We start from the raw sequence: 10730 nt of genomic DNA, 5'->3' as shown, positions 1-10730 counted from the left end.
AGTAACCGATGCAAAATAAATGAATGCTTATTAAAACTGTATTGTTCCTATATGTGGTAAATAATGCCATATTTACAAGTAGGGACACCACAGGGAGTTGAATCCAATTCCAGGCGTAACCTCCAGTTACCGTTACCTCTGTGTAGCCCACCCAGCTTGTTTGTCCTGAAGTAATTCCCCTCATCCTCTCTTACACAGCATAAGCGATAATTACTACTAGCACTTGCTCTTCAAATCAATACGAATCCTTGGGGGCGTCCTGTGGATTGTCTACGCTTGGATGTATGTCAGCAAATACAAATCTGGAAACTTAATGTCATGGAATATTATGTTTTACCACCGTGGAAAAGTTGATTTTTGTGTTCAGTATATTCTACTGCCTACTTTTTAAAAAATTATTGAATGTTATTTATTCTTCATGGCACTGTATTTCATAGAATAACCAAATAAAATAAATTAAGGAATGTGGATTATTGCAATAGCCAACCGTGTAGAATTAATTAATGAATTATTTTTGAATTAATTTTTCAAATCTATACTACATAACGGGACATGCTGGAATTCAAAGTGCTCTCGATACCCCTGCCAGTGACTGGGTCATTCTCTGAAACACCTGTTTACACATGAAAAATAAACAGAGAAACCTGTGTCAAAGCTTAAAGGTAAACGCTGAATTTAACTTTAAATTAGTGTTCAGCTTTGTGGTTTGATACAACATAAACAGATATTACAAGAGATTTTTCTCAGAGCCACATTTATTCTAATATGCAGGTAACTGGAAAGAAAGTTTCCAAAACTTCTGCAGGGCTGGAGATTATTTTGTATCTTGTCAATGAGTTTAGGGGAGGAAAGAATTCGCTGAGTCATAGTTTGTATTTCTGGTCTTCAACAAATGTTTGGTTTTATTTGCTGAAATTCCAGTTTACAGCTCCACCATGATAATCGTAACCATTATAACTTGACTCCAGATGGTCAAATCTTCATGAAACCTTTAACACATCGTGCCAGCTGATGTTAGCATATTTTCTCTAATGTATAGGTTTGAAAAATGCCTTGGTGGCTCCCTGGAGATGATCAAAAATGCTCCGCATGTGAAGGCTTTACCTAGCGACACAAAAACCATCAGGCACATGCTGCTAATAACACAAAAACTGCAAAACTGCTACTACTTGAAGTAGTACTGTCAACACTTGAGAATATTGAGGTCATTTCACAGTGTTTGAGACAGAGATGGAAGCATCCTGACTTACTTTCAACAGTGGTACAGGTGAATGTCCAAAAACACAGAATTACCAATTCTCAGATCTCTTACTTGGTAAAAGCCTAAATCCTCTAAGCTTTTTGTAAAAATGTGAAACTGCAAACCAAATGACATCATCAGGTTTTGAGGAAACTTCTCCCAAGAGCAAAGAAATTTGGTTTTGTTCACAAACTGTAGAACCTAAAATAATTTTGTCAAAAAGGCAGCATCCCTCCTTCTGGGACCTTACCGGTCGCCTGATCTGTGTGTTTACAGTTAAGGTTTCATGTTTCCACCACAAGCTACTGGATCAGGATTGGCCTCCAAATATAGTTGTGCCACAAAAATCATGTTCTCACATAGACACGTTTGACTATAGTTTCCCCTCAGAAGGAGACTGGGAAAAAGACTTCTGGTGTCGAACGCACACATAAACATCCTCCTGCTCAATCAAGTTACAAAGTGTTTGTCGCCGGCCAAGTTGTCTTTCCAGAGCAATTATTAAGGTATGAGATACCCATTAAAAGATTGAATATTAATGACCACAGCTGTTTTTTGTTTTTTTTTCTAATTTTCAAAATATAATTCCTCCCTGCTAAAATACAACAAGAATATTTGGGAAGCTTATAAAATGTTCAGAGTGGAATAAAGAGAGGGTACAAATTTATTACTTTTTAAACTTTTATTATGAACAATTTTGCCAAACACAAACTGAATACACTGTACAATGCAGACCAAAAAAAAAAAAAAAAAATTAAAATTCTCATTCCACATAAGTAGAAGCTAAAATATGCTTGTGACATTTACTAAGACAAATTCAAAAGGCCAGGGAGTGACTTCCCTATGCTGAAAGAAATAACATTCCAAACAGATCTGAACTTCCAAGAAGATGTTCATGTAGTTTCTTATTTCTCTCCTTCTCAATCTATTTATTCCAAATATGTACACTGTTTTTCTTTCAAGTGGTGCGCTGTAGTCAATTCAAGACATCCAGGAGACACTAAAATAACAATAAAAAGCCCAAAATTAACTTTAGCATGCACAGTTGCATTTTCATACTTCTGTGGACTTTTCACAGTTCCCCACTTAGTTCACTTGGTTTTGGACACAGAGGTATGCGGTCTAAGAGTTATTTCCTGTGCAAAAATTAAGTGTTTAAAATTTTTTTTTTTTTTTTTAAGTTTAAAATGTCAACTTCTGTTTCTTATAAATATTCTAAGAGCAGGCTTCGTCATCACCCCCAGAAGTCGTAATTTCATTGATACACCAGCAGAGGGTGGTATTATGCTTACAAAATGACCAACCGTCACAAGAAGAATTTGTTCAGGTTTCCTTAGAAAAAATCCTTTTACAACATGTGCCAGAATAACGTTCTCTAAGTCCTTATCATTTTAATCTCACACTTCATGAAGCCTTTTGCACGGGGTCATACCAGCGTTCCTCTTCAAAATGCTAAAAGTTACCTCATGATACATTTTTAAACATAAAATGGTGGAAATGGAACGTTTGCTAACTAAGCAGCAAGGAGGCTAATAACTCCAATTCCTTGTGAGGTAGACACAGAGGTCACTGGGGGGTCAGATGACAATGCTGGTGCCACTGCGAGAACTCTTGTCCTGAGAGAGACACACTAGCTTTAGATTCACTTCACTAGCAGTCAGCAAAACTTTAAATGATGATGATGTGTACGTGTGTGTGTGTGTGTGTGTGTGTGTGTGTGTGTGTGTGTGCGCGTGTCCGTCTCTGTTTGAATGTAAGTGCGTTGCAGTGTGTACTTGTATCAGCTAAAGTAGAGACTGTCTTACAGTGTAGCGGTCGTTTCTCCTTGCTCCAGGTTTGTATCCAGGCTCATACTCCGAGTAGTTGGGGGGCTTATCGACCCACCCTCCAGCTCCTCCTCGCCTTCCTCCGCCCCTCTGACTGCCCTCATCATCAGAGCCCCAGGATCCTCTTGATCTGCGTGATGCTGGGGGAGAGTAGTTTCCTCTAGACCTGCTATCAAACAGATCATCCCTGGAATGGGATCGAGGACGGTCCATGCCTCCTCGGACCCCACTGCGCCCCCGCCCGTCCAGAGAATCCTCGCTGTAGCTCCTGGGTATACCTCTAGACCGGGTAGGTGAGGGGTATCGTCTACCACCTGCTCCTCGCTCTTCATGACGTCCAAAACCACTACGGCTGCTTTCACTAGAGCTCGGGGGGCGAGTCTTAGGTGCAGGGGGCGGCATTCTGCCTGACTGTGGCTCTCTTATTGGTGGAAGTGTGATTATGCGACGCTCTGTTGGGCCATCGTTGAGGGCAGAGATCATGCTAGGGGGGCCGGGGGAAAACGGGACAGAGATGGGCATGTGCTGCTGGGGTGGAGGGGCCATCTGCTGCATGTGTGGGGGTGGAGGTGGCTGGGACTGTAGGAAGAGAGACAGCAAAAAAAAAAAAAACAATGCAGAAAATACACATTTTAAGAAATTGTCAAATATTAAAGGAACACCTAATTCCTTTTCCAGAATTGAAACAATTGTCCATCAATTTTAGAGCCAGACAAGCAGATAGATAAACCCTTCTCTCCTCCAGAGCCCCACCGGACATCGAGATGAATGCTAGCAGTGGGACAGTGAAGGTCGTCAAAAACGCTTTTCTTCACAAAGTCTCTGCATTAATAGAACTAGAGCTAAGCTACATATTTGCTGTGCAAAAACTGTTGGAAATGACACACTGTATTGTGGACAAAATACTTGACTTTGTCAGAGAGGACAGGGAGGCTTGCCCAAGATCCTGAACCTGACCTATAAAACCAGAAAATAAAAAGAGAGCAAAATGTAGAATCTGGCTGAGGCCGTCAAAGTCATCCCACGCATTTATCAGATTGAATAACAACATCTTGTAATTTTCGAGTTTATTTACAGTGAATTTTAAGCAAAACTCTACTTTCATTAACGCGTGTACAGACAGTTTTGGATCAAAGTGTATATGATTCGTTATAAGATGCTTTCCCTGCTGCCCGACAGCCAGCGTCGATGCAGCCAGAGTGCCTTGGATGTATTATGTATCTGATCACAAAACCTGTAACAATAAACCTAAGTATGATCCAAAAGGGTGACCACTCCCCCTCAAAGCCACCATATTGGTCATTAGCAACAAGTTACTGTATATACAGCTGGCAATGTCAGTGGAGAGAAATACTGGGCAGTGACGTACCTGTAGCAGAGGACTGTTGGCGTCCATCCCCCTCACCTGGCTCTCCAGGTAGTCAAGCATCTGGTTGGTGCTGGCAGGGGTGTGGTTCCCATGGCCACTGGGAGGAGGCATGCTGTATGCCGAGGACTGCGGAGGAGGGAGGGGCATAGGTTTCATGGGGATGCTCTTCCCTGACGCAGATCCTAGAGGGACAAAAAAGTGAAGGGATTTAAGTTGTGCTAGGATCTTTAAGAGCATAGACCGGCTGTGGGAGGAGTTGCAAGTCCTCAGTTGAAGAGACCTGGCTGCTCTGAGTGTTTCACGTAAACAAACTTCCTCTATAGAGGACAAAAAAAGAAAGAGTTGGAACTATTTGTGGATAAATAGCTACACACAACAGTACTGTTGTTGTGTGTACCTGCATAAAGCAGCGGATTCATCTGGGAGGAGGAAACATGGCTCATTGGTCCATATACTGGCTGTCCTCCCATCCAGGGAGCCATGGCCCTCTGAGCCTCCTTCATCATGCGATGCTGCATTACCGCTGAAAGATATGAGAAGAGAAAATCATTTCATTACATGTTCTCCACACATGCGGTCCTCTCTGGCATCTACTGTACAGTACAGTTCAGGGGGAGACGTGGGTCCAGACGGACCTTTTCTAGTCAGAACAGACTTTTATGTCATTAAACCCGTGACTCATTTACCCTTTTTAGAACTCCTTGTCTGTGTTGTTAGCTTTTACATTGCAGCTGTGTTCTCAGCTGCAAGAAAGGAGCAAATTCTCATCCTCTATTGTGTGACGTCCATGTTGACTTGCAGTGTAGTTCATCTTCTCTGTCATTCGGGTATTTCAGACTACATAGCCTACAAGTGTTCTGCTTTCCACACCCTCCCTGATGTGTACCTTTCTCAGGACAGCAGCATCGCTGTGGACAGCAGGGGCAGCGGACATAGCAGCAGCAGATCTGAGGACAGCACTGGCAGCAGCAGACACAGAGGAGGATGATCAGGAGAAGCGCCCCGAGCACGATTAACAACACCGTCAACCAGTCTGAGAGAGGAGACACGTTTCAGGACACGTCCACAACGGCAACTGACAAGCCTTCCTTGCACATGTAGGCGTCACCACATTAGGTTCTTACGGTAGACGATGAGTTTGACCTCTTTATCCGGGTCTCCCGACGTATCTCCGGCAGCATCGACTGAACAGAAATACACCCCGTTGTCCCACCACATCACCTCACTGATCACCAGGTCTGCCTCTGCAAACACACGCGTGCAGGTAAATACAGGTGATGGTAGAGGGAGTAAAACTTGTCTCCTATGTTTACAGCATCCGCAGACAGGAACTTCATTCAAGTTTGTCCGAAGCAGAACATGTATCTTCTTTCTTTACTGTCAGTCGGTTTTCATCTCACAGAACCGATTCAAAATAGTACAGGTGACAGGAAAGGAAACAGAAAAGGCTGTGTCATTATTTGTCAGACACTCACACAGCCTGATTAGTTTCACATCTAAAAACCCCAGCATCCGTCTATGTCTCAATACCTGTCTTTTTCATCTGTCAAATGTAAAAAAAAAGTCATAATTTCCTAAAGGTCAAGGTGAAATCATTTCTTGGGTCTAAAATAGTTTCTAGTCATTCAATATATTTATACACCCTACAGTGAAGGACAGCAAGAAAACCCTGAATGTTAACAACTTAGTAGCTAAAATCAGCGATAAATCATCAAAAGGTCTCATGCTGATGAAGCATCATCATCTCATCCTGTATTGACTGCATAAATCAGTGTTTGATTTGAACAAACTAACTGTTTTGGACAGTAATCTTGCGTTCGCGGTATTCTGGACCCAGTATGGGTTCGCTGGTTCCCCTCTTCTGGACCACCGTGCGCACAGTCCGCTGCCGATCTGGACAGTCATTAGAAGGATCTTGGCCGAGCTGGAGAGCAGACTGGTACGCTGCAAAACAGAGATAAAGTTGGCGTGAAAACAATAAACTGACATCCATATGTAGTCTCATGGTATATACCCACAACCCCACTGGTGGCTGCTTTGATGGAGATAAATAGAAAACTCGTCTGGATATAAAATAAATAGTGTGTGTGTGTGTGTGTGTTGTTTCTTACCAGTGGAGTAGTACTCCAGAACAGGGTCCTTACAGAAGGATTTGTACCTCCAGGTGAGCAGGACATCTTGGGGGTTTGCAGAAGTGGAGTAGTCACAGCGGAGAATCACAGAGGCGAACAGAGTTGTGCTGCGCTCCTGCTGAGGAACAGTCACCTGGACACACACCAACACTGTGGAGGGACAGAAAACACACGGTTTCATACAGTAGCTAGTGTGTCAATGAATGCTTGTGATAAATAGCGTTAGTGAGCGTGCCAAATAAAGATGCAATTTAAAGGAAACACAAGAGTGTGAGATGAAAGCGTGTGTGTGTGTGTGTGTGTGTGTGTGTGTGTGTGTGTGTGTGTGTGTGTGTGTGTGTGTGTGTTTCATTCAGGCCAAAGAGGCAGAACAGGAAAAACTGGTGACACAAACAAAGGCAGAGGAAATGGTTGCAGCTACTGTGAAACTCCTCATCAGACATTCAGGAGGTGGAATGGAACCTGCTCAAGGCCCAAAATGTGGTCAGAGACCCTGTAAATAGACCCTCCTGTCGGAATAAACGGATAAATAAGACCGTAATCATCCTGTGATAAGAGGAACTGGCACCTAAGATACTTCAGTACTGTAAAACAGTATTTGTTTTTTCATTCTACTCATTTCAACTACTGCAGTTTCATGTCTCCATTGCAATGTGTTCGTTTACCAGCTTTCACTCAAGTGAGCACGACTTCCGTCAAACCAACACCACGCCACAATGGAAAGACATTAGAAATACCTTTTAGTAGCGACGACAGGACGATCGCGGCAGGTAAAGTCCGCATCATGCCGATCATCAGTCACTCCCACACCGACAGAAACCTTCAGCTCCGGATTCAAAAATGAGAAGGAAAACACTACAAAGTTAAAAAAAAAAAAAAAAAAAGAAAGAGGGAGATTCAATACCGACATCAATCCCGATCTTAACCGCAGATATTCATGGTCCTTTCCGCGAGCGTGTGCGTGATGATCTCTGTCCCTGATGCCTGCCTGAAACTGCGGTCACTTTTGGCCACACCCCGAAACAGGTGAAACCCGGTGTGACGTCGACAGGTAAACAAAAACCTTCAAACTCAGATTCATCAATTCTTAATTCATACAAATGAATTGATTGATCATCTGATGTGGCTCTTGACTCGAGGGTTCGAAAATGGAATTGTGACATGTTTGATTACCAATTTTGGGCTAAAGAGAAAAAAAAAACTGCCTTTCTGACTGCTAAATGAATTGCAGAATAAGAAATGTTTCAAAAGAGCTTTATCTTACTATCCTGTAAATAAAAAGATGGAGTATAAACATGTAAAACAGCAAAATACACTTGTCTTTTTATGACAATGGCAACATGCTAATGGACCATGACATGTTTGTTATTCAGACTGATCTGTGGAGCAACACTGCAGAAGCCCTGAGGCTGCAGATATGAGCCAAACCTCCACTGAGAACGTGAATTACACTCAGTATCACATACAAACACTCATTTGATGACGTAGCTGGTTGATATTTGAAGTATTTTTAAGTCATATTTCAAATTTGTTATACACTCTGGACTGCAGTTGACAGTTTTTAGAAGTAAAAACAAAAGAAAACAGATCAGTAACTGATGAATATTCTGCTTATTCCAACAATGTCCTGACACACTTTCCCTATTTTTAGCTCAAACACACACTGTTGCGCATCAAACTAGAGATTTTGAAATACCTTAAAGTTAAAATTAAATTTACATGAAATGTAAAGTAATCAGCCATGACTGCTTAGTTATTCTAAGACCAATTTAAAAATAAATTGCAGTGGCCAGTGCATCTGGAAGTATTTTTCTTCACTTAGCATCCTTGTGTACTTGTCTCACACACACACACACACACACACACACACACACACACACACACACACACACACACACACACACACACACACACACAATGTTATAGAGAAATAAGAAAGATAGTTATCAGATGATGTTTGTGAACAGGATCAATGTTCATCTGCTCAACAGTGAAAACGAGAGCCACTAGATGTCAGTCTCAACTAGGTTCATCATCACCCATGTGTTCTGAATTTCACCCTTGAACGCACTTTGAGCTCCACACCTGAGGAGACTTATCCCCTGGAATGAAGAAGGTTCTTGAATGTGACGTCCTGAGGAACCTGGAGTCCTTCAAGCTGTTTTCCCTGCAAACACACCCACTCTGCACCCACAGCCTTTTTGTGGGAATCTCCTGCCAACCATCTGTGTGTTTCCTGGTTCTCTGCTGCATCCTCCTCCTCTGATGTCAGCGTTGTCACGAACACACTGGGAAGCATCAAATACATCACTACTTTACCTCAGCATCTGTACTTTCTTTGATTACTCAGCAGTGGGTGAACCATTTACTTTTATCTGATTGTATTGGCAACGTAAGAAATGAGATACACCATCATCTCAGACCAGACAATAGGAACCTTCCCACAATATCGACACGAGTGACATGCAGGTTCTGCAGGTCTTCAAGGAAATGTTTTAATAGATGTTACTTATATAAATGATGTTCCTCTACGGTCAAATGTTTGCCAAGACAAACCTTTTTAACTGTAACATTGAATGTTTTCATGAACAAACATTCTATAATTTTATGATATAAGTTTCCTTTATGACTCATATGTCACAACTCAGGTCTCAAACTGTTGAGTCAGAGTTACAGGAGTATTTTGTCCTAAGGTTCTAGCAATGTACAAGTGTTATTTTTTATTTTCAAAACTCTTAAAAGCTGCTAGCTTGCTTTGAAATGATAATATTCTGGAAACATAAACAAAACTTGCTGCTGGAAATGTTTTAAGAACAGTCAAGCGCGGGCGACGTGACATGGTAATATTCTCAGAATGCTAGAAGCTGGTTCTGAAACAGTTTCAGGTTCTCTTAAGAGTTTTGATATCCAGCTTAGAAGGAAATCGTCATTTTACTTTTTTTTGTACTTGAATACATTTAACAAATTTTAACTCGTCAATTCTGCGATGAGAAACTTGTACGTTTATTTCCTGTAAATGTTCAGTAGTTTGACTCGTCAACTTGCGTGACTGGTTTCACACACTTTTTTTAATGTGTATGATGACATCATAGCTCCCTGCTGATACCTCTGTGAAGGAGTGAAGGAGTTGCTCAACGGCATTCCTCAAATGCTCAGAGGTGTGGGCAGTCTCCCGTCTCACTCTCGCACACACCCACACCAATGGTGGAGGAAGTTTTCAAATGATGCACATCTCACTGGCAGCACCAACTGGTAGAAAGCAACTGTGATCAAGTATTTTGACCCACGCGCTGTACACTATTGAGGTATCTGTACTTTCCTGGACTGTACGTATTTTCGGGGATTTTGTACTTTTACTACACGACACTTCAACATAAACTTTTGTGCTCTTTATCAGAACCATTACTCATGAGTAACTTTGATGAAGATGAAATACTTCACATCTGAAGCATGAAAACTTCATGAGTTTGAGGATTGAATGGCCCAAGCACCGGAATACACAAATACCATTGTGCAGAATGTATACTTTTACATTTGATACATAAGTAAACTAAATATGAAATGCTTATCAACTTTCACATCACTAGAAATTTGAACGGAGTCTTTAACGTCCATCAAAGTACTATTCTATCTAGATATTTCTTTTATGTAAGTAAAGCAACTGTCAGTATATCAGTACCATGATGTGCTTTAAAGGTGCAACGTGTGATCATTGTTTTTCTCACCCTTCAGTCACCCACTGGGGGCAGCACAGTGCAGCGTAACATCAATAATGAGTGATGGCAGCGCAAGAATACGCCACGGTGAATCTGTACAGCCAGTTTTCTTTCTTCTCTCTACCCCGATTATTTGCTGAGACGATGCAAGCACTCTTCATGTTTGAGTCACGGCACACGTCCATCATGAACAGCTGTTGAACCGTACTCTTTCTGTACATGGCAGAATAAGTGCAGTTGAGCTGGTGTGTGAGTAGTGACACAGCCATGGAGTGAAGACTGGCTGTGTGTGAACGCAACAATGAACAAAGACATGAGTCATACTCAACTACGCATTGTCTCCCTCTTCAGAAAAGTAAAGCGTCATCTCTTTCTCTCTCTCTTTTACACACGGACACACTAGAGAAGTGAATACTGAAACAGTGTTAAAACAAAATCGGAAAAAAG

The 10730-nt window shown here is 41.8% G+C and overlaps 1 protein-coding gene across 1 annotated transcript; it reads right to left on the bottom strand.

The window, feature by feature from the left end:
- Positions 1 to 1914: 1914 nt before the first annotated feature.
- Positions 1915 to 7568, bottom strand: ildr1a (immunoglobulin-like domain containing receptor 1a). Its single transcript, XM_086194115.1, has 9 exons — positions 7305 to 7568; positions 6547 to 6717; positions 6230 to 6379; positions 5560 to 5679; positions 5322 to 5468; positions 4833 to 4958; positions 4436 to 4617; positions 3046 to 3645; positions 1915 to 2856 (listed from the first exon to the last, which is right to left on the bottom strand). The coding sequence occupies exons 1-9, from the start codon at positions 7360 to 7362 to the stop codon at positions 2818 to 2820; spliced, it is 1593 nt and encodes a 530-aa protein (XP_086050241.1). The 5' UTR covers positions 7363 to 7568; the 3' UTR covers positions 1915 to 2817.
- Between the last annotated feature and the right edge of the window lie 3162 nt (positions 7569 to 10730).

The sequence above is a fragment of the Aulostomus chinensis genome, chromosome 2 (genome assembly GCF_037954235.1).
Source record: "Aulostomus chinensis isolate RoL2024-O1b breed Wild chromosome 2, RoL_Achi_v1.0, whole genome shotgun sequence".
NCBI lineage: Eukaryota > Metazoa > Chordata > Actinopteri > Syngnathiformes > Aulostomidae > Aulostomus > Aulostomus chinensis.
Note: the sequence above shows the minus strand (reverse complement) of the source record. Positions and strands in the feature narration are given on the sequence as shown.